At 45.0% G+C, this 27109-nt stretch overlaps 1 protein-coding gene across 4 annotated transcripts in view; it reads left to right on the top strand.

The window, feature by feature from the left end:
* Positions 1–6368: 6368 nt before the first annotated feature.
* Positions 6369–27109, top strand: part of DDX17 (DEAD-box helicase 17) — a 27571-nt gene continuing 6830 nt past the window's right edge. For 3 of the 4 annotated variants that reach the window (XR_012647505.1, XR_012647507.1, XR_012647506.1), the window contains exons 1-10: positions 6473–6652; positions 10311–10449; positions 18980–19079; positions 20182–20315; positions 20875–20940; positions 21260–21401; positions 25517–25677; positions 25762–25934; positions 26453–26563; positions 26850–26911. Coding sequence is in view for 1 of the 4 variants with exons in the window: in XM_075009030.1 (XP_074865131.1) it covers positions 6609–6652; positions 10311–10449; positions 18980–19079; positions 20182–20315; positions 20875–20940; positions 21260–21401; positions 25517–25677; positions 25762–25934; positions 26453–26563; positions 26850–26911 (1132 nt within the window). In the remaining 3 variants the exon portion in view is untranslated. Of the gene's footprint in view, positions 6653–10310; positions 10450–18979; positions 19080–20181; positions 20316–20874; positions 20941–21259; positions 21402–25516; positions 25678–25761; positions 25935–26452; positions 26564–26849; positions 26912–27109 lie in introns of all 4 variants that reach the window. The other variant, XM_075009030.1, reaches the window with a different exon arrangement.

The following is a 27109-nucleotide window of genomic DNA, read 5'->3' as shown; positions in this document are numbered from 1 at the left end:
GGAGCACTGGCAGGTAGGGCCATGGGGGGACTTTGGCAGAGGGTGCAGCACAGTGGGCCAGGAGGAGAGCCATGTTGGCCATGTGCTCCTGGAGGGTCCTATGTATGCCCTCCAGGTGGGACATTAGGTGGTCCCAGGCCTCCCTCTGCCAGGCCAGGTTGGCCTCCTCCAGATTGCTCCACCACCTCAGGCTGGTGGTGTCCTCCCTTGAACGCCACTGCAGTCTCCGGCTGCGGGCCTGGCGTGGTGGCATTGATGGAGGTGCTTGGCCCCTCTCTGCTGCTTCTGGGGGACTTTCCAGGACCACAGAGGCCACGGGACTCTGCAGGCCCTTGAATGGTGCAGCTGAAAGGAGAGAAGGACTTGTTACAGTCCCTGATCAGGAACCTTGGGACCATGCCCCTGGGGTCACCACCCACACCACTGGGGTTGACACCCTCCCTCCCCAGGGAGAACATGCCCCCGGGGATGACACCTGCTCCTGGGGACAACACCCACCCCAGGGAACAACATGGGCATGGCATCCATGGAGTATCAGGGGCGCACAGGGATTCCCTGCCCAAGTGGGATTGTCTCCAGGTGTGGTCCAGCCCTGCCTAGCTCTCCCTGTGCATGTGGTACACAGAGCTGCCCACGGGGCTGGATGCTGCCTGTTACCAGAAGGCATCATGGCATGCCAGGGGCCACAGCCAGCCAAGATGTGTCAGGGCCTAGACCACTAGGCCTGTGCGTGGCCCGCTGGCAGCTGTCACCTCCCCTTCCCCCCGCTAGCCAGGGTACGCACACTGCCGTGGACTTACCAGAGGGTCCATCAACAAATTCTGGTAACGCCCAGCTCCCAGTCACCTGGCTGGACGATTGGGAGGGCACATTGAACACAAGGTCCCCCTCATCGTTTGACCACTTCAGGGTGGTGTCTGGCCCTTGACTCTGACTCCCTGGTGTTGGCTTTTCCTGGACTTCTTCCTCGGGCTGATCCGCATCCGTGTCCCAGATGATGGGTGGCAGGGAGCTGTCCTGGGGCCCCAGGATGGAGCAGAGCTCCCGGTACTAGGGGCAGGTGGAGGGACTGGAGTTATTTAAAAATTCTACTGAATGTAAAAATGTTCTTCTAAACCCCAAAGAGCTACCACATTGCCAGGCCAATATTAGTGTGTATATTACCCCTGAACACCATTCTGCCACCCAATCCTTTAGTATCTAAAACTAATGGTTTATTGGAAAAGAAAAGGAAAGTACAAGAAGAGACATGTTAAATGGTAAAGCAGTCAGATATATACATTAGCCTTCAGATTCAAAGATCAGATTCTTAGGAGTAATGATACTGGAGTACTGATGGCTTGAAAGTCCTGCTGGAACACATCCAAAGCTTGGATGGTGTAGCCAAGAAAGGGCATCTCAGGCCATAGTGACAGAGAGCTCAGGCCTTTCTGTGCTGTCACTCTCTGCAGAATGCCATGCCCCTTTGCTTCACCTGCTCTGTAAATGATTAAAAGCATTAAATTAGCAGTCTCTGACCTAACAACCTACAGTGCAATAGTACAGGGGGGAGGGTGTCAAGTGCCAGCAAAAGCATAGAGTGCAATACCGCAGGGGTTGCGATTCAAGCATTATCAGCTAGCGAGGGGGATGTATTGCCACCCCAGTGGTGGGTGAAAAGAGCGCACAGGCCCACCTGACTCCACCATGCCACTGGGTAGTGGGAAATCTTCCACAAGATGACCATAACTTGGGGAGAACCATAGGCAGTAGTCTGACTCCTGTGGGCTCCTTTCTAAACTCCTTCCCATTGATCATACCTGCAGGCACTGGTCATCCTCAATGTCTTCTTTATAGTCGGTTAGAGGTCATCCCAACAACTCCACAGCTTCAGATGTAATGGCAGTCAAAAAAGCAAACAATGTTGGGACTCATTTAAGACAGAGAATATGTTATTGCCACAATATAAATCCATGGTATGGCAGCCTCTTGATTACTGTGTGCAGACAGGGTAAACTCATCTAAGAAAAGGTATCTTGGCATTGGAAAAACTTCAGAAAAGCATAACAAAACTGATTAGGGGTATGGAACAGCTGCCATATTAAGAGGGATTGAAAAGTCTAGGAGTTGGAAAAGAGACAACGAAGGGGGAATATGATAGAAATCTTTAAAATCACGACAGGTCTGGAAAAAAGAATAAAGAAGAGTTATTTACTCCTTCCCATAACACAAGGGCCGTGGCTACACTAGCCCCCACCTTTCGACAGGGGGATGCTAATAAGCCACTTTGGCAGATGCTAATGAAGTACTGCCATGAATATGTAGCACCTCATTAGTATAATGGCAGCCGTGCGCGTCTCGAAAGTGCTGCTTTCGAAACGCATGTTGCTTGTGTAGACGGGCCTTTCGAAAGGACCCACAGACTTTGAAAGCCCCTTCTCCCCATTTGGTTTTGGGAAGAAGGGGATTTTTAAATCTCGGGGTCCTTTTGAAAGGCCCCTGTCTGCACAGGCAGCATGCGTTTTGAAAGTGGAACTTTCAAAACATGTGCAGCTGCCCTTATGCTAATGAGGTGGCTGCATATTCATTAGGTGACTCATTAGCATCAGCCGAAGTGGCTCATTATCATCCCCCTTTCAAAAGGTGGGGGCTAGTGCAGCCACAGCCAAGTAGTAGCGGGGGGTCACCAAATAAAATCAATGGGTAGTAGATTTGAAACAAACAAAAGGAAGTTATTCTTCACACAACACACAGTCAACATGTGGAACTCCTTGCCAGAGGATGTTGTGAACACCATGACTTTAAGAGGATTAAAAAAAAAACTAGACAAATTAATGAAGGTTAGTCCATCAATGGCTATTAACCGGGAAGGGCTGGAATGGTGTTCCTAGCCTTTTTGCTTGTCAGAGGCTGGGAATGGTTTACAGGGAATAGGTCACTTGATGATCACCTGTTTAGGTCATTCCATTTGGGAAACCCAGCATTGACCACTGTCACAAGACAGAATACTGGGCTAGATGGACCTTTGGTCTGACCCTGTATGGCCGTTCTTATAGTCACCTAATATATTACATTAGTCTTTAAAGTGCTGTACGACTGCCTTTTTGGCCATTCTTATGTTACACAAGAGGTAAGGCAAGCAACATTATCTCCTGAAAATATAAAGAAACTTTTCTGAGTACACAAGAAGTAGGACTGAGTGGACTTGTAGGCTCTTGAGTTTCACATTTTTTAATGCAGTTTTTGTACGTAATTGTACATTTGTAAGTTCAACGTTCATGATCAAAAGATTTCACTCTACTACTTGTAATGGGAATTGGAAAATGCTATTTGTTTTTTTTACAGTACAAATATTTGTAATCTAAAATAAAGTGAGCACTGTACACTTTGTATTCTGTGTTGTATGTGAAATGAAAATATTTGAAAAGGTAGAAAAAATCCCACATATTTAAATAAGTTGTTTCTATTATTGTTTAACAGTACGTTTAACTGTATGATTAATCACAGTCAATTTTTAATCACATCATTAATCATAATTTTATTTATTCACTTGACTACTCTACTAAAAATGCTTGCATGCATGCAACAATGTCCTTTTTCACAAAGGTACAGCAGGGTCGCAACATTTGTGAGGGTGTGGCGTTCAGAACCCTTGTGAATGTTGATTTTTGCGAAAAGGGGAGTGGGCTCGGAGGCCTAGGGAAGCAACAGCTCCCAGCGCTCTGGCCCCAGAGCCTTGGGGAAGCGGTGGCAACCACTGGTGCTCCCTGCCCAGAGCTCTGGGGAAGCTGCGGCAGGTGCTGGTGCTTCCAGCCCCAGAGCCTCGAGGATGCCATGGTGGCTGCTGGCACTCCCGGCCCTGGGGAAGCGGTGGCAGCTGCTGGCACTCCCTGCGTGGAGCCCCAGGGAAGCCGTGGCAGCAGCTGGCTCTCCCCACCCTGGAGCACTGGGAAGCTGTGGCTGCTGGTGCTACCTGGTCTGGGGCCCAGGGAAGTGGCCACTCGCGAATAATTGAATTCGTGAACCTTAACTTAGCAAATGCGGGGACCCTAATAATGACAGTAATCCCAGTCTTCTGGCTATCTTCTAAATCTACATCAGGTACAGTAAACTCTTTCATATCCAAGAGGTTGCTGGATATTCAAATATTCTGGATAACAGAGAGGTATGTCTAGCAATGCATAACACACAACCCCCCGCCCCCAAGATTAGATGTTAAGAAACAAGCAAAAAGGGATGCAGAGTACTTTATTTACCAACAGCAGTAGTATTGTACACTGTAAACATCTACTGTAATTGCTGTATTTAGATTTACTTTCACTATACTGTACTTATGTCAAATATAACTAAAATTTACTTAGTTAAAATGATGGTTATTGACAGTTCCAGATAATAGAATACTGGATATGAGGTTACTGTAGATAGCTGAAGTTCCCCTGCAGTTTCAAGTGGACACATTTTTATCTGCATCCCACCTGTATGTTTATGTGGTTAAATAATGGATAGTTTCTTCAACAGAGATGACTGTATATGAGAGGTGTATGAAATGTGATGCCTGCATATACTTTGCATGGGCCAAATCCTTTCCTCTGTAATGGGGGAAAGAGCTTGTGTAAAGCACAAAAATTATGGGAGGGTTCTCTTTGGAGTTTCTGTTTTGCCACTCACACTCCAGATGTAGTAGGGGTGATGCTGGAGCAAAGCAGAGACACCTTGTAGCACTGTACCCTGCCTAAATAGTGTTTCCATAGGACTGAAGTGACTCTGTAGAGCAAAACTTTTTTAAACTATAGGACATAAAACAATAATGCATTTTTATGCACAACACTTAAGAAAATTTTCTTCAAAATAAATGGTCACATCAAAAAGAAAGAAAGCCACCACCAACAGCAACATATACAGCAAAAACAAAATGAAGTAATTTAATCAGGTATCATAACAATGAAGAAGGAATATTGTCTCTGGTTTCAATGATAAAAATATATATACCATCAGTGTCTGATACCAAAAAAGTGTCAGACACTTGCAGCACACCCGGTTGTTCATAGAAAACCTGTGTTCCTGGGAACACAGTTTAAGAAACCCTGCTGTTGAGCTCCCCACCCTTACCATTAGTGGAATTTCAGGCCTTCCACTTTGGTAGCCTTCAGAATAAAAGGGACAGAAAAATACAATGTACATAGGCAAATTCATTGCACGTTTTCAGACCTATAAAACCCTATTGATGCTAGCGGAGAAGGATGTACGAGAAGGAACAATTTTGCCAATTGTCCTTAAAACATTTTAAAATATAAACTTTTAAATTGCAACAAAACACTTTAAAGCACGCAATATACCATCACATACATAATACTGTTTGTCCTCTTGTAGCCATGATGGTCCTTCGAGAGACAAGGCAAGACAGTATCTTTTATTGAACCAGCTTCTGTGGGTTAAAGTCAAACTTTCCAGCTTCACAGAGCTGTGCTTGGTCTGGGCAGGGGAACAGTGCTATAAATGCATCTGGAGTTTTTGTACTGGTCGCAAGGAATCTCCTTTCCTATTGAAGAGGCTGTAATTACTTCCCGTAAATAACTACATTAATTTAGCCAAATTTCCTCCTCCCCTTCTATTCACTGGAAACAACAAGGAGAAAGCAACTATCATGGCGGCTGCTACTGGCCCTGCAAGATCATTGTACGGCATCTGTAGCCAAGCAACCGTGCAGTTACACTCCCACCACGGTCTGCTCCAGCTTAAATGTTGCGGCTGAGCTTCCTGCACATCAGGGAGATTCCTGGGGCAGAGGAGCTCTATTGCACCAAGGCCCTGAACTCCGCAGCTTGCCACACAGCAATGTCGTTTCTCCAGCCTTCCGCCACCTCCCACTCACACGGCGGCTGCTGAGGCAAAGGGCCTTATTCTTCAAGCCCAAAGCCCTGCAGAATGCACGCGGGGTTGCGCCCCGCCGCCGGCCAGCTGAGCAAAAGCAACCGAAGAATGTTACGCAAAATGGAAGGCTCTTCCTTTCCTCTAAGCTAAACCCCGCTCAGATGCCGCGACAGCTACGAAACTTCCGTATCATGTTTACGGAATGTACCGCTCCGTCGGGGTTTTCCGTACCGTTCGTAGGCTGGCTACATGATTGGAATTTGGCGCAGTCGACTTTCGGGAATAGGGAAAGAGTTAGCGCCCCACGCTAAAGGCCGACTGACCTGCTGGTTACTACGCCATTTGCGCATTGTTTTGTTTAGGTTCTTTTTTTTTTTTTCAGCCTCCGCCTTGTACGTATTCGGATTTCGAGAATAGGCGCAGCGGCGTTCACCCCCACCCCCCGGCTATTCAAGGACGGAGTTTACGCAAAGTTCAAGGAGCCCTTAACGTAAGCGGAGAGGGCTGGGGCGGTGGCGGCCATTTTGTGCCGGGAGCCCGGAGAAGGAGGACGCTGCCTTGTCTCCGCGTCCGACGGGCCCTCAAGCGAACCCAGCCGCTCTCGGCCCCGCGAGCCGAACCCTACCGAGTCTCTAGCCTCCTCGCCCTCTCCCTCGGGAAGGGAGGCGGCCAAAGGCCGCTCCGCCGGGACACAACAAGCGCTGCCGCCGGCGGCCCCCGCGCTCGCGCCCCTCGGTACTCTCCCCCCGAACGGGAAGATGCGAAGCTTCGGAGACCGGGGCCGCGACCGTGACCGGGGCGGGTAAGAGCGGGGGAGGGGGGTAGCGCGGTGCGGGGGAGGGGTGGGGATAGTAGGTAGGCAACGCCCCAAAAGTGGGAGGGGGGCGATCTCGGGAGTGCGTCCTGGGGTTGCGGGGGTGGGGAAGGTCTTGGGTGGATGCAGTGCTAGTTGGGGGCCGAGCTTTTGAGGAGCCAGTGAAGGCGCGGTGGGGGGGGACTGATTCCCGGGGGTGGGAAGTGAGGGGCCCCGAGGTTTGGAAGGCCTCGCCGCCGCGCACCTTTATTCCTGCTCTCGCAGTGCCTGGGGTGGGAAGAGAAGGAAGTTTCGCCTGGAGCTGGCAGGATGCACCTTACCAGGCGCTAGGCTCGTTTTCCTTGCCGTAGGGGTGAGGATTTCTGCTCCTGCCTTTCCTTTTTCTACGTTGTTCCCATGGACCACAAACACAGAACTTGTTCAGGGCACTGGACCTGACCTTTTTTCTGAATGTTATTGCCATTAAAAGGACCATAGTGATTTCTGTGAAATAATAATGCATATCTCTGCGTTATTCCTGGTGCCTGCCGACTGTGACAGTGGACACAGGCCTGAAAATTGAATGTGAACCTCATATGTAGTAGCCCTAATCCCAGGGACCATAAATCTGGTTTAACACTTATGAGTGTGTCCAGGATTGGGGAAAAAAGAATTTGCAATCAAACCACTAGCTTCCATGTTGCTGTGTCTAACAATTTGGCTCCTTGCTCTTTTTTTATCAATATTGCTCATCATGGGGCCTGCTTCAGTTTAGGAGAATCGAGTTCCCTTGCGCTGGGTTTTTTGGGGGGGCAACAAAAGTATTAGAAACCAACCAGTCATAAAATACTCAGTAGAAAATATACGAATGGTTATGGGTTGATATTTGAGTATTGTTTCATTTAATAGAAGGGGGTTCAGAAATGGCAATACCACAAGTTTTTTCCTGGAAGAGAGAAGTAGCAGGGGTTAAAGAATTCTACAGAATGTACTTAAAAGGACACCATCTAGATTTCAAGGCATCAGCATTTGCCCTGCTTTGACATTTATATGATCTCATTTGGAATAAAAATATGTTGCTTCTCTTTAAGAACTTTGCTTACAGTTTGGTTAAGCCATTATTGGGATAGAACCTACAGAAATACAATAATCTGTTCTGTTTAGAATTATGCTGATGTTGAATCATCTCCCATCATCAGAATGTGTTATGACATAGGGTTTAAAGTGTCCATAGGAAAGGTGTTTAAAATCTTATTTAATTTCGTACAAAATGAACGGGGAAAGGAGAAACATATTTGGGTCAAAAAGGATGGAATTGTGCATGGGGAAACAACAATAAATCTTGAAAAAAGTTTAATTCACACATGGGTTTAAGTTAGGAGCTTTTCCCCAATCTCATTCCAAGTAATCATTTGCTTTTTGCATATTTTTGTGAACAGCTACAGAAACCTCATAGAACTGAGTTTTCTGTAATATCAAAAAGGGGAGAGGGAGAGTGTGTGTGTGTGTAAGTAAGTGTAAGAGTAAAAACTGCTTGCTTGTGGGATATGAAAGATGAAGTACTGCACCTACTGTGCTGGACAAACTTCAGTTGGATATTTATGTTCTGTTAACTGTCAGTTCCCTGTTGTAGGGTTATCTAGATCTGGAAATTTCTTTGCTGCTTTTCCTGAATGCATTGTATACTGCATAGGAGTTCTGTGATGGTACTTTTGCTCTTGAATAAGCTGCTGTTACATTCAATTTTGGACATGGCTGCATTTCAGTTATTGGCGAGGTGATCGCTGAACATATTCGTGTCTGAAATCAGTCACCACTGAACCAGAGGAAATAAATTATTCCATGCAAGTAGTACAGTTACACTAGAGTTATACTAGTGAACTGAAATTGTGAACTAAACTGTTCCATATCAGTATGTGAAATGTCAGCTACTCCAGGATCAAAATAGAGAAATGTTATTATGATATTATCACTGCTAAAAGACTCATCTTTAGATTGGCTTTACAGAAAGTATTGTGTGTAAGCAGAGCAACATGGAACTGAAACTACAATCTGCATTGTGGCTTTGTGTGTTGATGATAGAACAAATATCTAAGGCCCTGAACTTGCAAACATTTATGCATGAATTTAATTTTTGCTCACCTGTGTAGTTCTGTTGCCCTAATCCATAAATTACTCTGGTGCCCACCTTCAAGCTCTAAACTAACATAGTCTGAAGAATGAATTCATGAATATGAGACACTTCTATAGCTATTAATTTACACTGACAGTCCTAAGAAGTAATAAAGGATTCAAATAACTAATTACAGCTTTTGTAAATTATTTTATTTTATGTTGAATATAAAAATAAACAAGCGACCGTTTTAGCAGTCTAAAACAATAGATAATTTATACAAAGGAAAAAAGGTTTGTCAGTTCAGCAGCTTGATCAACAGTTTTGAGCTGGTAACTTGGGTGTTTTGACCAGCATCAAAGTAATTAGCTTATCTTGTCTGCTGCAAGTGTAATACTCTTTCCTTTTGTACTTTCTCTGAGTTTTACTCTGTATTATCATTCAGGCTTCTCTTGTGAAATAACTTCCAGACAAGAATTAAACATTTCCTTGTTGGTGTTTCAAATAACACCATGGATTATTAAAACAAAACACTTAAATCTAATTTTGTTTGGGCCAGAGTGTAAATTTGCAAACTTTCCAGAGGTTGGTTAAAGTAGATCTTTTTGTTTATAGCTTCTAATTAGCTTCATTTGCTTATACTTGTGTATTAGCAAAATGTTTCATTGTTTTGATGGAAATACTGCAGGAGTCTTTAGTCAACTGGAGTTTAATTAAAAAACAAATGAACAAACAAAAACCCTTTTTCTTCCTGCACACTCTTTCATACCTACAGTTAGAATAGTGTTTCACCTGACACTATTTAAAATAGCAGATTCTAGTGATATCTTGCACAATAGTGAAACAATAACAGGCTTTTAACTGTCTAAAAGATGCACTATTAAATGACAACTTTGAATTATAAAACCAATAACTATTTCAATCAGTCTTTTTCACTTTTCAACTATTGTGGATCAGAAAAAATTTTTTTTCCCCCGTTTGGATAATAAATCATTAATATGAACCCTGACCTCTTAAAAATAATCCAATACAAATTACAAGCAGAGTGGAGTGTATTCCTTGTGCGGGAGATAAGCAGTGCTGATTTCTGAGTGGCTATGCCAGTTAATTACAATAAAAAGTGACATTTTCTCTTAGGTTTTTGTGGAAGCATCTAAGAAATGGGATTAATTTTCTTTTCCCCATCCAAATACTTCTGCTGTGACCCTGGTAAAAGTTGTCTGCTTTGTAATTATTTCAGATATGCCTAGCAAAATTCTGATACTAATAACAGTTTTTCCTCTGTTCTTTATTTGTATGTTGACTGAAGCATGTTAATGAGAGAAAGAAAAGATGAAAGAGAAATGGTGAAATTGTTATGGAAGGAAGCTAGAGTCCCAAAGACCTTTCTAGACCTTGTCTAGCAGTATTTAGGGGCACTTTCAGAGTAATTAAAATATCAGTATTTCTTTTTGCTTAAAGATAACTGTGAAAGTACCTGAGAAATAAAGAAATTCCAGTGCTGTGAACTACTTGTATAAATTGCTTTTTAAAAATGTGTGTTGCTATCCCTAGGTTTGGTAGTCCTCTGCCCCCAAAGAAATTTGGTAATCCAGGGGAACGTCTACGCAAAAAGAAGTGGGATCTGAATGAGCTGCCCAAATTTGAAAAAAACTTCTATGTGGAGCATCCAGAAGTGGCCAGGCTTACCCCTGTAAGTTTCCTTCTCATATTTTTTCCATTTTTGGTGCATCAGGGAAGCTTTAAAAGAGGAAAGGCTCATCCTGAGACTATACAGAGTGTATTCCATTTTTCCTGTCTCTGTTATTTTATGTATACACTCTGCAGAAAGAGTGCTTGCCACATATCCATTCCAATGTAGGTGTGTGCTCGCCACAGGCACTACCTCCAGAACGTTTTTCTTTTGGTAGTGTCTATTGGGTTGATATGGGTGACACCTAGAGTTCTGTGGTTATAGCACCAGTTTTATGGTTCTGCTGATCTGCAGCCCCCTTAGCTCCTTTTTACTGTTGATGGTAGTCATTGGAACATCAACTTGTTCTTATGTATTTTGGAAGTATTCCTTTCAGTGGACTTTGATTGTACATAGGTATCTTTATTTTTTAGTAAAGGTATAGCTAGCTAGTTTTATTAGCAAATCCTGCTCAGTGCAGATAGTCTCTTGACATCGGGGTATGCCATGTGCTTCACTCCAGAAACTGAAGCCTGTCAGTAACCCCCATTCCAGCTCTTTTAAAATGTCCGAAGGAAGCTCATGTGGTGTACTGCAAAATCCTGGGAGACTTCAAGCCCTGCACCAAAAAGACAGGGACACCAGGTTTAGGTTCCTCTTCATGGAGGCAACTCTTTGCCTTGCTTAGGAACCAAGTCGCTCCAGTTTGGCACGGACTACTTCAATATCAATAAAAAGTGCCCTGGTTTCTGTTAGGGAGACTCAGCGCATTCCACATTTTCAGTGCCAAAAAAGGATGATTCTGTTTCTCGGGACTCCCAGCAACATCCGTCATTCTAGATGCCAAAGATGATCATTCTGCCAAGGGAGTTCTGGGATTGCTTTCCTTTGCCAGCGCTGAGAAAGAAACAAAAGATGACAGAAAGGGGCAAACCTCTAACTCTGAGGACCATGAGGCAAGGGGACACTAGTAGTGTGCGACCCACACTCAGCTGCTCTGAGATCTCTGCAACTCTCCTGGCGCTGTTGGCTTTGGCCCCAGAATGGGCACCATTGACCTTTGCATTGATGGACTCTGCCACATGAGAGCCATTGAAGGTCTGCTACACTGGTAATACCATCTTTTCAAGAAGTATTTGAGGACAGGAGAGGTTTGCTCTCTTGGTATCACCATCCCCTCCTATGTAGGAGATGTCAGGGAGGGCAAGAGCTCCTGTGGCACTAAGGCCCGAGATGCTGTCATAAGGGAAACAGGTCATGATGGCACAGCACCCATTTTGCTCCCCGTGCAGTGGCACTGCTCCTCTCTGGTTAACTGGAAGGGAATCTTTGGAGATGGGCTCAGAAGCAGAGTCATCTGTTTCTTGCAGAAGCAGGCACCAACATTCTAGCTGATAATTGGTGGCAGACCTGTTCCATGGCATTCCTCCTGAGGGTTGGGCACTAGCACAGTGGGAAGTTTTAGAACTCCTGGGTTTTTCCTCAAGTGCAGGGACCATAGTCCAGAAGGTCTTACTCCATTGTATTGGAGTCTACTGCCAGAGCCCTCTTCAGAGAAGGACCTGGGTTTTAGTACCAAGCCCAGTGTTGCATATCGAGACCTGGCACCATGAGACCTGTCCTGTGCTCGGAGTAAGGAGCCAGGCCTGCGGTTTGCGCAGTTATTCTTTCTCCTCTCCTGTTGTAGTGATGGTAATGAACATAATGTTCTCCCAAGACCATTACACGGTTCACAGGTTGTTCCCAAAAAGAGTAACGCAGACTCTGGGAATGCAGATAGAGAAGATAAAGTAGTCTTCCCATGCACTGGTCGATATTCTGTCTGCATTGGACCCATCAAGAATGGCTTTGCTCTTCAGCAAGGTTGTTGTGGACTTCATCAAAGGCAGGTACCAGCATCCCTTCATCCAGGGGCAAAAAAAATGGAGTAGTAGTACTTCTGTTCCAGCTGAAGGGTTTGAACTCTTATATACTCATACACCATCTGGCTCATTGATACAGTAATATAAGCCAATGAGCTGGAGAGAGAGGATCATCAAGATCTACAGCCAAGGATGCTAAAAAAGGGACCTATTTGATAGAAAGGTTTATTCAGCTGGCAGTCTCACGATCACAAGTCAGCAAGTGCTCCTAAGCCGTTGGAGCCCTAGTTGAGGATGGAAAAATCTGTGATGGGGGCATGACTGCAGGCAGACTTGGAAGCAGCATACTCTGCAGCCTGATCTGTGGCCTCAACAGTGGCTGTGTGGAGTAGCTCCTGGCTTCAGTCCTCTGGCCTACTCCATGAGATGCAACAGATATTGCAGGATGTCACTTTCCTGACTACCTGGCTCTCTTTGAAGCCTGCAGGCTCCCTTCTGGTTGTGCAGTTTGATTTGAGAGCCATTTTGAAGTCTGTAGGTCTGCATATATTTGCTCCCTTCATGCTCCAACCAGCTACTGATTTCCTCTCCACACCTGCACCACAAGACCTATAGTAAAAGGGAGGAGTGGGGGCTACAGGAGAAGAGCTCTTCCCCAATCTTCCTCCATACGGACCCTCTTTTGACACCTGGCAGTGTCTAAGCAGGCCTTTGATGGGACGCTTGGGGATGATATACCAGGAAAATTTGTGGATTTAGTTTTCTTAGGTTTTGTGAACCAGTTATCAAACTTACCAGGTGTGGGTCTGTATAGCTTTGGATTTATGGATGCTAGGCACATAGCACTGGACTACATTGTTTAGGTTTTCCCCTCCTCCCACCCCCACTGTCCCACTTTAGGGCCCCTTCTCACAAGCAGCTTCTGTCCTAAGAGATGCAGTTGCTCCTGTGTGAGGAGCAAGTTCCACAGGAGTTAAGGGGCTCTGCTCTCATTCCCTAATCTCAAAAGACAGTAGTCTCAGAACGATTCTGGACCTGTGAAACCACAGTAGATGTATGAAAAATTGAATTTCCATGTGATTTCCATCATCCCCTCCTTGGATCCAGGGGGCTGGTACACCATACTGAATTTGAAGGATACTGTCTTCTTTATGTCAGCCTTTCAGGGACACAGAGAGTTCCTCAGATTTACTGCTAACCCCTGTTGTTTGGCCTATGACAGCCTTCCTGAGGAGATAAGGAGTTCAGGTCTACTCTTGATGACTGACTGATCAGATGTCAGGCCGCAGCCCCCTTGCAATCTGACACAGAGTTAATACAGCCAACATTCCAGTACTCTGGTTTTCTAATACATGTGCAGAAGTCTACCATTTCCCTGGTTCAAAGAATAGAATTCATTGGAGTAATCCTCAATTTGGTTTCGGCCTCCCTGAAGCTAAATTCCAAGCAATAGGCATGCTTATAGGGAGTCTCCAAAATCAACCAGCATATTTTCAAGTGGCTGCTGTGGAGTTTGAGAAAACAGCAGCTTAGTCACTCATGGGTGAAAGGCAAAAAATGCAGCTAGATGACCCTAACAGAGGAAACACTGAGGATTAACAGTATCCAGTGGAATAAGTAATCTAGAACGAATGTAGTGTTTTATGTAGTTGAAGGACCTTTCACATAGAGCAGATCTAGAATCTCTTCCACTTTGCCAGATTGGGAGCCACCTATGTGGGAGTGGGAATGGGCATGAGCAAGCATTTTAAGAAAAAATGGTTGCTGATCTTTTATAATTGTTGTTTGACCTGTTTCTCACCCTTTCCAAGGCTCCCACTCCTCTGTCGCTCTGTTGGAGTTAGCTAGCAAAAGGAGTAGACGCTGATTGGATACAAAATTGGTATCCACATCTGCAAAAATGACCCACGGGAATCCAGATTTACCACAGGTAAAGCAAATATCTGCAAATTTGCAGGATTCTAAGTACAAAATTTGTATCCACATCTGCACCCATATCTGCAAAAATGAGCCATGGATGTCATTCAGGGATAGCGTCCATATCAGCAGATGTGGATATAAAGCAACATTGGTGGGTTTGCAGGGCTCTAAGAAGGAGTTGAGGGATCTCTGGGTCAGCAGGACTCATTATACCCAGAGCTAGGAATGTGACTCCAGGGGGCACCGAAACCAACCTGACAGGATACTGTGGGGCACGGGATGGGGACTTTCTGGCAACAGTGCTCAGGGTAATGGCACACCTGTATTGGAACGGAAATAGGCAACACATCTCAAAGAACAACAGTTAAGAAACTGTAACCTGTTTTGTTTTGGCACCTATTCATTTATTGCTTTCGCTGCTTAATAAGTGTTTCCCCTACTCTTTTTCATCCATCCTATGTGCTCCTGGAGTTCCTTTTCTCCATTCTTAGGTTTGATTTTTTTTTTTATACAAGATTTCAATTATAATTATTTTCTAATCCATCATCTTGTTCGATATGTCTGGTTTTGTCAGTTAAGCATATGTAATGTCTTGATTTCACTGTGGATATTACTTATATTGTTGCAAGCACTATGCCAGGAAAGTAGAACAAACTAATGGAAACTGCAAATTGATGAGAAATTTGTGGGACAGTCTGCTCTTTTCATAATTTATTTAGTCCCATCTTTCTGGGTTTTTTTCCTTTAAACCACCTCCTATGTACAAAAAAAAAAAAGGTTCGTAATGAAGTGAATTATCTTTTTATTTCTCTTGTGGCATTCCATGCATCCTCCATAGGAAGTGCGTAAAGCAAGGATTCGCTGCATGTTCGCCTTGCACAAAATTCAGTTTAACGCAAGTTTCACCCCGTGTGAAGCTTCTGGGCTCTCTGCCTGCCTAGCTTACTGCAGCTGCAGGCAGCCAGACAGGCTAAGAGCCCCTCCCAGAATGGTGCTAGGTACTGCTCTGGGAAGGTGGGAGGAAGGGTTTTAGCCCACCTAGCTGCTTGCCCCTGTGTTAGGGACACAGTATGCGAGGGGGAAGGGCAGTACCTCCCAGCCCCGGGGAAGCAGCAGCTGCAGATGCTCTAGCCCCCGAGGGCCTAAATATGAGACAATTTGTCCGTTTTCAAAAATAAGTCAGGATGCCTTTTTGGTGTCCCAAATACAGGGCCCTGGCTCCAACCCTCCAATTGGGCTCAATCCGTGCCCCAAGCCCCTGCTGCCCAGGTCCAACCCCCTGCACCCTCCCACCCCCCTACAGTCCTAACCCACCCCAGACATAGCCCCTCTGCCACCTCCCAGGGCCCCTCCCCATTCCCCAAGCCTTCCCAGACTTGAGCAAAATTCAAGGTATCTGATGGTTGTGTGGAACACAACCCTCGTGTATCTTGAGGGATTACTATAGTTCTTTGAATATACGCTCACTGGTAGAAGGCACACATGCCTGTGTGCATTCAGTCAGATGATTGGATCAGCGTCTTCATACTGTGCAGTCTCACGCTGTCAAGAGAACGTGTATAGGAAGGCTGGCATCTGTTGTTGCAATTACTACTCAAATGCCCGCAACTCAGGACATAGCAAGTGCATGTCTCGTGCTCCTAGAAGTTCTTTTTGGTCTATACTCTATGTATTTCCTCTCTTGTTTTGCACAAGATGGTCTTTGGAGGGAGGGGGATTGACCCATCTCAGTTTCCTGGCTCCTGCCAGATCCACAATAAACTTCCTCTGCCAAAGGCAACAGGTTTTGTGGCTAATGTTCCAGAGTCATGTCATCTCATCCACGTGCAAAATTTGTACAAGGTTGAAGAACAGCTTTTCCAAAGAAGGGGACGGAAGATTAAAACTCTTTCATGGAGTGGTCCCAACTGACAGTGGGATAAGTTTCCCTCCTCCCTCCCTGGTGCATCTGCATATTCTTCAGGGATAAAGCGCTCCAACAAAAGAGTCAGTGTCCTCAGGGAGTCTTAAGAAAAGGGAGTGATCTCCCCTTCAGGCTGATCCTAAAGAAACCTGGTGTCCCAGAATAGGTATCACTGAGGCTTTAATTGATATTGGTATCAAGGCTTCAGCACCCACTTAGCAGAAGATCCAACATGACTTATGGGTCTGTGTGTTAATAGGTTTATCTTCTTTGAGACCATGCAGACACCAAGAGGCTTTTAAACCAAAAGATTTAAGAAAGCTTAAGCTCCTGGTACTACTGTCCTCCTGGTGTCCTGTGGACTTGAATCAAGTACCCACTCCTTTAGTACCATCACCCTAGGACAGGGGTCAGCAACCGTTCCAAGGCAGAGGGCTGACGTGCTTTCTTGACCTATCTGTAGGGTTTGAGTGCTGGGGAAACTTTTAAAAATAAATAAGAGTCATACTTGCAACAACTTCATTAATACATTAAGATGCAGAGCTTTACCGCTTAAGTGGAGGTTGGTAGCATTAGCTGGCCTTTTGTTAATTCAAGGGTTGCATGGGGGCAGGCGGGGAGCAGCTGAGCTCCTGCCTCATGCTCGGGTGGTTGCTGACCCCTGCGTAGGGTCATGCACTCAGTACAAGGAGATACAGTAACTGCTGAGGTAGTGACCTAATCATCAACTGTAGCTTATTTCAGGTCCTTGACTAGAGCTCCAGTTCCACCCATGACCAATGTTCCCTGTAATTTTTTCCATCTATGGATGGAATAAATTTTATGTGCACCAAGGCATGTGTGGTTATGCACAATCAATAGAAACATGCTGCCTACTGGCGCTGGCTGTGGGTGCTCTGCTAATCAGCTAGGGGGTTCCTGGAGCTCTGCTGAGCAGGCACTCAAGCACACAGCTTACAGGGGAACACTGTCCATGAGTACGTGTCACCATTGCTTTCTGCAAGATTATTTTTGGCAGGAGGATTTGTGCATCTCAGAGGAGCTGGATTGTACCCTTCTATGGCCTTTTCTCAGTATTTCTTCACACAGTGTACTGTCAGCCTGTGGAACTCTTGTCAGAGGATGTCGTGAAGGCCAGGACTATAATGGGGTTAAAAAAAAAAAGCCCTAGATAAATTCATGGAGCATAGGCCCATGCAAATAGGCAGGTTAGGCAAGGATGGAGCCTCTAACCTCTCTTTGCCAGAAGCTGGGAGTGAGTGACAAGGAAGGGATAATTTAGTGAAAGTCAGGTTTTTTTCCCCCCTCTTGGGCACCTAACATTGGCTACTGTTGGAAGACTGTACTGGGGTAGATGGAACTTTGGTCTCACCCAGTATGTCTGTGCTTTATGGGGTGCTAAGAAGTTTTCCCTTGGTACCACCATGCTCACTAATTAGCTCTTCAAGTGGTACTTACTTTGGTCTCCCACACCAATGCCTATAGCCACATCACAGCTTCCTTCTGATGTAGCGAAAGATCTGACTAACATCGCAGTGTATAGTCTTCCCTTCCCTTACTACCCTGTGTTCCTGAAAGTGTACTTTAATGACTCTCCAGAGCCTAGAAGATACCCCAAGCTAACTTAGTATAAATATACTAGTGTAATAAGGGGATTTTGGAGACCACTGGTAAGAAGCCTATCAGTTCAGGGCAAACTTAAAGACAGAGCTATTTACAGCCTAGGACTAAGGGTTCTCCGCCATCAGGCACACCAAACCAGTCACAAAGAGCACCAGTGTTTGCCACACTGGCTAACAAGAATTCATATAAGCAATTTCCTTAGACGCTGTAGTTCTCTTGTCACTACCAGTACTGCTGCTAGTACAAATGAGAAAAAAAACAGTCTCACAAATAAAAAGGTGCTTCTGATGCCAAAGGACCAGCCAGATTCCCAGGTCAATATATAACTTAACGAAAAAGCACACCGTTGCCAGTTTTAGAATCTAAAGGTTTATTTATAAAAAGAGAGAGAGAGTTAAAATTGTTAAGTCAAATACACCAATTTGCAAAGTTCTTGGTGAAGGCTTGTAGCAGTCTCTGGAATACATCTGCTGTTAAGATGGGTTACTCAGTCCTTTGTTCAGAGGTTCTGTTTGTAATAAAGATCCTTCAGAGGTTATAAGCAGGACTGAAGACAGAACGGAAGGATTTCTGGAGCCCTTTGTGTATCCTTGGCCATGTGGAGAGAACCCCATTATTCTGTGCAAAGTAAACTGCAAGCAGAGACTTTTTTTCCCTAATTGTTCAGTTATGCTAACGTGAGGAGATATTCATGACAGATAGAAAATTAATTTTGGAAAATGTCAGTTTCACATTTTAAAAATGTTAGGTACTTAATTTATTGTTGCTGTATTTCTGAGTGATGTTTTCCGCAAGGAAGGAAACATTAGTTAAGATGTGGTTCTGAGCAGCAGTTCTATTCCATGGCTGTTAAAAAGGAGCTACATACAAAAATGGACTTCCCTGTAAACCCTCAATCTGGAATGTGGGCAATAGATCCAGATCTTGCAGGAGGCACTGGGAGGGAGAGGGGGAGGAGGAAAGATAGGTGTTGCTCAGGGAGGAGGGTAGAAAGAGGTGGAGAAGAGGAGAGGCAAAGGTGAAGCATTGGTGGGAAGAGGTGGTTCAGGGTTGGGGCCTTGGGGAAAGGGATAGAGTTGGGTTAGGGCATGAGGTTGAGTGGAATGGAGTTTGGGGGTTTGCAAAAAAAAATAAAATAAAATAAAATGGGGATCCTTGGTTTGTTGAAGTTTGAGAACCACGTTATTAAGTTTCTGCTGACAACTTAGCATTGTATCTGTCATTTTTCCCTCCACCTAAATAGTATGAAGTTGAAGAACTGCGACGAAAGAAAGAGATTACAGTTAGGGGGACAGATGCCTGCCCCAAACCTGTGTTTGCTTTCCACCATGCTAACTTCCCACGTGAGTATTCTGTTCTTTAAAATGTTGGTCAGTTTTGTTTTTGGGGTAAGGGAGGAATGATGGGATAACACCCTGTTGATTAGACCTGTTTAATTCCAGAAAGGCTTCTTCAGACCTACTGCAGCTTTAGAGATTTTAATCAGAAAAGTACTCCTTTAAGGCAGGGTGGGAAACCAATAGCCTGTGGGTGGCCTGTCTTAATCCAGCCTGTGAAGCGTGGGTCTCGCCCCCCAGCACAGCAAGCCATGGATGGTGCTCCAGCCGCATGGGAGGTACTGTGGCTGGTGTGCTAGCATCAGCTCCCTGTTGTGGAGTGGGAGCCGCAAGCCTCATGGGACTGATCAGCACAAGCCACAGGCCAGATCTAGCCCACAGGCTCTGCCTTGTGGGGAGAGAAAGTGGCCAATGGGAGCTGCTTGGGGTGCTGCTTCCAAGGAGCACTTCCCTGCAGCACTCAGAGCCACTTACATGCTCCCCCAAAACTGTACCACGTAGGTGCCCCAATACCCTGTCCTCTCCTTCCCTGACCCTGCATCCTCCCTCCCGGACCTTGTACCTCCACCCCCAGCTCACTCCTGCACTCTACCTCCCGCCCAGACTCCACATTCACCATCAACCTGCTCCTGTACCTTACCGCCTGCCCAGACCTTGCAACCCCAGGCTACTCTGTGTCAGTTCCGTTCTGTGCACTGAAATGCTCATTTTTGTTGCTGCCCTAGCATCTGGGTCCCCCCGAAGAGTTAATACAGCTCTGAGAGCAAGCCTGGAGTTTCAGCACCTCCTCCTCTGTTCTTGTCTATCCCTCTTTACTCTCTTGGGGCCAGGTCATTGAGGGTTGGTTGATTTTGTTTGCTTCTCCTTTGTGTGTGGCTCCTGAATGGGTGTCTTTGTGGGTCATTGGCCCCTAACCTGAAAAAGGTTCACCCTTGTTTAAGGAATCTTCTGGGTTGTCATATCTGAGATTCTCGAAAGTGAGAGACGTGAAATTGCTCCCAGACAGGGTTCCAGGAATATTTCTCTGGCACCTTTATCTTCAAACTGTTGGCTTTTTACTTCGATGTATGTTTATGGTCTTCAATTTTTTTTTTTTTTAAATTTGCAGAGTATGTAATGGATGTCTTGATGGATCAGAACTTCACAGAACCCACTCCAATTCAGTGCCAGGGCTTCCCATTGGCCCTGAGTGGTCGCGACATGGTGGGCATCGCTCAGACAGGCTCTGGGAAGACATTGGCAGTACGTGTTTGTGACACTTGCTTCTAGTTTTGCATCTCCTGGTTAATCATTCAGTCATGTGCATAGGGGAGATGATAGCATTTTTAACCTTGTTCTGCCAGAGTTAGTTGTAGGTAGGAAAGTTATGTAGTAATGAACATGTGGTTTGCTTTGTGTGCATGATCTTATCTGTTTGGTTGTCCCTCAGCAGTATTCCCATTTTTAGAGAGTTTTTTTTTTTTTTTTTAAAAGAACCTCACTTGTTGACTTGGTAATACAAGTTAAAATCACAAAGGGTAGTACAGGCTCATATTGCTCGCTAACATAACTTGTATTTGTAGGTATTCATTAATTCGGAAAGTCAGGCTGTCTTTTTTTAAAAAAAAACCTATATCTTAATGTAGACATCCAGGTTTGAAAGCTTTATTTTGCAGCCATTAAAGCATGCAGTACTTGCCACAACCCAAAGAAGGATGTTAAGTAAATTTGTCGTTACCATGCTCCAGCAGGGTAGTCATTTGCATGCTGTAATGTGGAAAACTCCTGTTTCTTAATTTTCGTAAAATTTTTTCTGTTTCAGTACTTGTTACCTGCAATTGTTCACATTAACCACCAGCCATATTTGGAGAGGGGAGACGGTCCAATTGTAAGTGCTGCTCAGTTTTTCATGTTTGCATGTATAATATATAGTTAATAGAAATGTGCAGATGAATTTTTCACCACAATACCATAAAGAGGAAATAGAGAATTGTTCATCTTAACGGTGTGGGTAGCCTGTTCTATATATCCGGTCTCAGTGATAATTATCAGCATATTCTGGAGTTGCCATTGGTTGTGTTTGAGGTAATTGCTGACAGTATGGTCAGATCTGCCTCTGAAATCTGAGCAGAGACAATTATTTTAGTTTATGAAAGTGTTCTCCACTCAGTTATCCTGGATGGATTTTTTTTTTTTTTCCTTCCCAGTGTTTGGTATTAGCTCCTACTCGAGAGCTGGCCCAGCAAGTCCAGCAGGTGGCTGATGATTATGGTAAATGCTCAAGACTTAAAAGTACCTGCATATATGGAGGAGCACCTAAAGGCCCCCAGATCCGAGACCTGGAGAGAGGTAATGGTGTAGTTATGTGTTTAAAAATTCACATAATACCTTTTTATTTTTAAAATCTATTTGGGTAGCTGCCAGGCTTGATTGTAGCCTCATCTACTGCTGTAATTCATTGTAATTTTACCTACAGTCAGTGTGGTCATGTGCATACAAGAGTTACCAGTCATCCATATTTGTTGCAGTTTACTTAGATGGCTGTTTTTCATTCTTTTTTTTTTTCCCCCTCTGTGCACCCTCCTCATATCATGTTCTTCATACTCTGGTGTCCCTTTGTGTCTGTTCATGGGTGACAGACTGTATATATTGATGGGTCATTGTTTAGGATTGACTGTCCCTCAGGTTGAGCTCTAAGCATTCTGCCTCCAAATTTGTGTGAGTGGTCGACCTCTCTTTCTTGGTGTAAATCCAAGCAAATTTTTTTAAATACATGTTTTCTTCAACCGTTTTTGTTCTCAGAGGCTTATCTTCCTAAACTTTATCTTTCAGTTGGACTGGAGGAGTGGGAGAGAATTGGCCTAATTTCTGGAACATGACAGACACTAGAAAATTAGGCTGGCATAACTGTTGTTCAGGGGTGTGAAAATCATGCCCTGAACAGTGTGGGTAAATTGACCTAAGTCTCTGTGTAGCTGGTATTGGGCCAGTGGAAGAATTCTTCCATCAGCCTAGCTACTGTTTCTTGGGGAGATGTATTACTTAATGCCAGTGGGAGAAAACCTTGTTGTCAGTGTGTGTTTTATGTGCACCAGGGATGGGGAGCCTGCAGACAGTGGCTTGCTTTGATCAGAGGCTTGGGGATTGCAACATCCTCTCGCCCTCCTGCTTTCCAGGGATATGAGCTGGAGGTTCAGTCATGCAGGGGGACACTGCAGTTGGAGTACCAGCTTCCCAGCATGTATGGGACAGCCCTGAACCTCCCTGACTGGATTCAGGCAAGCCAGATCCAGTCCTTGGGCACTGCCTGGCAGTGGGAGGAAGGGACTCCTGCACACTTCAGGGAACTGTGGCCCCCTCCTCCCATCACTCCCGTTGGCTGTGATACAGCCAATGGGAATGGGGGTGTGTGGGCGGGAGATCCCTGCAGCATGGAGCCACCTGCATCCCTCTCCCCCTGGAGCTGTGCTGAGTAGGCACTCCCATTCCCTGCCCCCTCCTACCTAGATACCACACCTCCACCCTGCTCCTGTACCCCCATCCTCAGCTTCTCCTTCAAGATCCTGCACCCCCATCCCCTTCTGCATTCTCCCTCCCACCCACCCAAAAACTTTACTTTGAACTCCTGCATCGCTCCCTGCTACCCAGACTTTCAGCCACCTCTTGCACCCATATCTCCTGCCAAGTCCCAGCACCCCCACCCTAGCCCACTCCCCAGCAGCCCCTTCCCATACACTGAACTACTCATTTTTGGCCCCACCCCAGAGCCTGGTAGAGCCCCATAAAATCAGCTAGCCCCTTTCCTTCAGACCGTGGGTGGAGAGTCCCTACCCTGCAATCTGAATGCAGACCACAACTTGTCTGGATCCAACAAAGCTCTGGGCTCCCCTCTGTGGCATCTGGCCTGCTGCGGGGTGGTGGGTTTAGAGCCCTGAGCCTCTCAGGCCAGATCAGGCAAGCGACCATCTAGATCCAGACTGTGGTCTCTGCAGGGGTGGGGAGAGGAAGCAGCTCTGGCCCTGGCTGCCAGTTGTTGCTATTTTCCCGCCCAGGGGGAGCAGCAGCAACCTGGGTGGCCTGCCTGGAGGTTTTCTACTGCTGCTCTGATTAGCTGGAATTCCAGCCAATCAAAGTAGCAGAGGGTGGTGCTTTGGAGTGTGGGGAGAGGGTGCAGAGCTATGTGCATTGGGGGTGCTGCAAGGTTAAGTGCACCTGTGTCACCTAGTTCCTGTGCCCCCTCCCATCCAAACCCCCCACTTGCACTCCTCCTGTACCCTAACTTCACCCCAGTTCTCCACCCTGCTCCTGACCCTTCCCTTCCAGACTCTGAACCCTCCTGCACCCTTCCTCTCACCTAGACTCTCACTCTCAGCCTGTTCCTGCACCCCACTCTGGCCCAGATCACCCACTCCCAGTCCACTCTCTTCCCCTGCCCCCCGTTTCTTACTTCTGTGGCCCCCACAACTGATTTGTCTGCAGGTCAGTGGTCCCAATCAGAAAAAAGCTGCGCCGCTGCTGCCCCACCCCCCCATGCGGCCCTGGGGTGGAGCTTTGAGGGTAGTGAGGTGAATATCTTTTCTGCTTCTCAGTCAGGAACCACATCTGTGAGGTTTAAGGGTTTGTTTTCTTTTCTCACTTGCAGGGAGAGAGACAGGTCAGTGAGGTGTGTGGTTTTTTGTTTTTTTTTTTTGCCTTTCACTTGTATTTGGCCCAACCCAAAAAAGATTCCCCACCCATGGGCTGCACTGTGTCTTTGCACTGACACAACTGTGCTTCTGTAGCATTTTACATGTAGAGATACCTGTGGGCATATAACGTCTCTCTTTTTCCTCAAGAATAGTTACACCAAGGGGAAATAAGAAATGCCCTTCTGTTTCTCACGCTTCATAAGCCATCTTTTAATGTAAAAGTGCACAGCTTGCATCGGCCTCTGAAAGATGAGGCATTCTCTGAAGCTCTTAGGAAGGCTAAACCTACTCCATAGCAACCAGGATGCTTTTTGTTTCTATATCTCATCTACGTATCGTTTCTAAGTGCCATCACTTCCACAACGAGAGTGCAGAGTTAAACGTGGTTGCCAGAGATCCACAGTTCTGTGTGTGTCTCCAGATAAAATAGTGCTTCATAGTCACCCAGTTTTCCCAAGGCCAACACTATTGATTCAAGAATACAGGGTTAATTTCATTCTGCCCCAAGCCAAAGAATCGTAATAGAATGGCATGAGCAAGATGGGAGAATGGTCCCTTGTCTACTTTGTACTGTGTGGAAAAGTGTGACATCCTCTCTTCTAGGAGTGTAGCATGTGATTGGAAGGTGTTATAGAACGTGGTCCACACAGTCTTTCAGATTGCCCTCCCTTTTTATGTAAAAAGTTAAAGTGGATTCTCTTAACTATAAGGACTCTCTGACAGTACAGAGCAGGGAATAACTTTGTTTCAGCTATGAATTTTCTTCCTGGGATTCTTCTGGGATCGACTGTTTGCTATAGAGTAATGAATTAATGTCGGTGTGTTTTCTGAACAGTGGATCTACTAGAGGAAGAGTCTTTTTTGAATCTCTACTCTGACCTTTGAACTCATGGCTCTGTTAGTGTTTGACCTTAAGCATGTTAGTATTTTTTTTTCTCCAGCTTTGGAAGCTACTGTTCTCGGGATTTGGTCTGAAGTCCTGGCTTAGAACTAAAAAATTGGATCTGCCACCAGCAGCCAGGGAGACTGTTAGATACGGAGTTTCTCAAAGAAGAAAATTCTTCCTTCCTCATTCTCTAAACTGCTTGCTTGACAGTTGTCTGAGTTTGAAGAGCTTAACTGAGAGATTCAAGTGGAAATAGTGTTTCCTTTTTAGGAACATAAGAATCTGTCATAATTACCCATTAGTCCTTTACGTTAGTAGTAGCTGATGCTGCAGAGGAAAACAGATCCCCCCTTATAATTGCCTAATTTGAACAATATTTAAACAACTTTTTCTCTGTGAGTATACAAAACCATCTGAGGAAATGAAAGGTTGAGCTACCTTGTAGGTGTTTGAATAAGGTGTGTTTTCCTTTGTTATTACAAAGGGGCTGATTAGATACAGTACTGGAAACTTAACTGGGACGTCAACATTTAATCGACTACAAACTAAGCTTTCTAGAGTTAATAGCTTTGGATGAGGGGGTTCAGCTTAATAAGAAGCATAGTTAACTTTATCATTTCTGCTGCTGTTGAGTCTTTAAATTTTTTTCTTCCATGTAATTTGTAGGAGGAGGCTGTTTGCTTTTGAAGTGTGTTCAGTGTTCTAATGGTACTGTAACATTAACTTCAGCACAGCTAGTACAATTATTAAGGATGCTTTGAGTTCCTAGTAAAATAATAGTGCCTCAGTATTGGATGTACAAATAAGGGAAGTGTTTATAACAAATTTACTGTCAGAAGTGGTTTATTATGACTATGTAAATATATACCTCTCCCCCTTGTGTATTGCAGGTGTTGAGATATGCATTGCCACCCCAGGCCGTTTGATTGACTTTCTGGAGGCAGGAAAGACCAACCTTCGTCGATGTACATACCTTGTGCTGGATGAAGCAGATAGGATGTTGGATATGGGCTTTGAACCCCAAATTCGTAAAATTGTTGACCAGATAAGGGTGCGTGAAATTCTGATTTACTGTTTCCTTATGTTTTTTTGCTCATATCGATCATCCAAATAACTATATTTTCCTTTCTCTTAGCCTGACCGGCAAACTCTGATGTGGAGTGCCACTTGGCCAAAGGAAGTGCGCCAGCTTGCTGAGGATTTTCTGCGTGACTATGTTCAAATCAATGTGGGCAATCTGGAGCTGAGTGCAAACCACAATATCCTGCAAATAGTGGATGTATGCATGGAGAGCGAGAAGGATCATAAGTATGATCATTGTCTTGCTGTCCATATTTTGCAGGGGAGGGAGGAATATTCCCTGGTAACTGAGTGCTTCAGCAGCCACCCAGGAGAGATTGAGGTGCTGCCCAGGTGATTAGCAAAATGCCCGCTGCCAGAAGCATGTGTTTCTGCTGGTGGTGTGCTGCCGCACATGCTTGATGCACATACAAAAATTTTTCATCCCTGGATGGGAAAAATAAAGGAAACAGTGGTGGTGGAGGGGGCTGAAAATCTCCATTGCACAGAAGTATTTTTAAAAGCGATCAGTCCACATACAGTCTTTAACTACCGAAATGTATCAACCAATTTTGTCCTTTAGCTATCAAGTTATCTGTAGTTAGTCACTAAGTTTGTTGAATAGTGAGAGAATTTAACTGTTCCTAAATATTTTTGAACCAGTTTTCTATAAGTGCTTGCTTTTTACAGGCGTTCTTTAAAAAAGATAAGTTGAAGGTTGCCCCCCGTTCTTGTAAATACATCATAGGTCTACATTTTTGTTTTAGATTAATTCAGTTGATGGAAGAAATCATGGCAGAGAAAGAGAACAAAACTATCATTTTTGTTGAGACGAAAAGACGATGTGACGACCTCACCCGAAGAATGCGCAGAGATGGGTGAGTATCTTGTTTCTGTTTCCCATTAGGAATCCCTAAACTGTAGTATGGAGGAGAAGAGAAGGAGAAGACGCTTTGTTGCTAGTCTTGGAATGAAAGGTACTTTCAACCTGAACAGGAACAGATCCCCCTTTCTAATAGTTTACCTTTTAAGTATAGAACTGACAAAGGAGGAAAGGAATGCTTCAGTATTTCTTAATTATTTTAATCCTTGTCTCTTTTCTCTTAACACTAATAAAGCTTCTTGTTAACTCTTCTAAAATCAAATTCCTCTTCCATTTTGCAGCTGGCCAGCGATGTGTATCCATGGAGATAAGAGTCAGCCAGAAAGAGACTGGGTACTAAATGGTGAGTGGAGTGTCTGGGAGAGCTGATACCTGAACTTCTGAAGGTCTTCTGCTTGGTTTAGGCAAACACATTTCCCCCGTGTTTGTGTCTCTGATACACACAGCATATGTGCTAATTGCTTTACCTGTAGCTTTACTGTGTGTTTTTTGTTTAGCTTTTGTACTTATTAATTTCAGTACTGGGTTATGGTTACCAGAG

Source organism: Carettochelys insculpta, chromosome 1 (genome assembly GCF_033958435.1).
Source record: "Carettochelys insculpta isolate YL-2023 chromosome 1, ASM3395843v1, whole genome shotgun sequence".
NCBI classification, from domain to species: Eukaryota; Metazoa; Chordata; order Testudines; family Carettochelyidae; genus Carettochelys; species Carettochelys insculpta.
The sequence above is the reverse complement of the archived record's forward strand: the minus strand, read 5'-3'. Positions and strand labels throughout refer to the sequence as shown.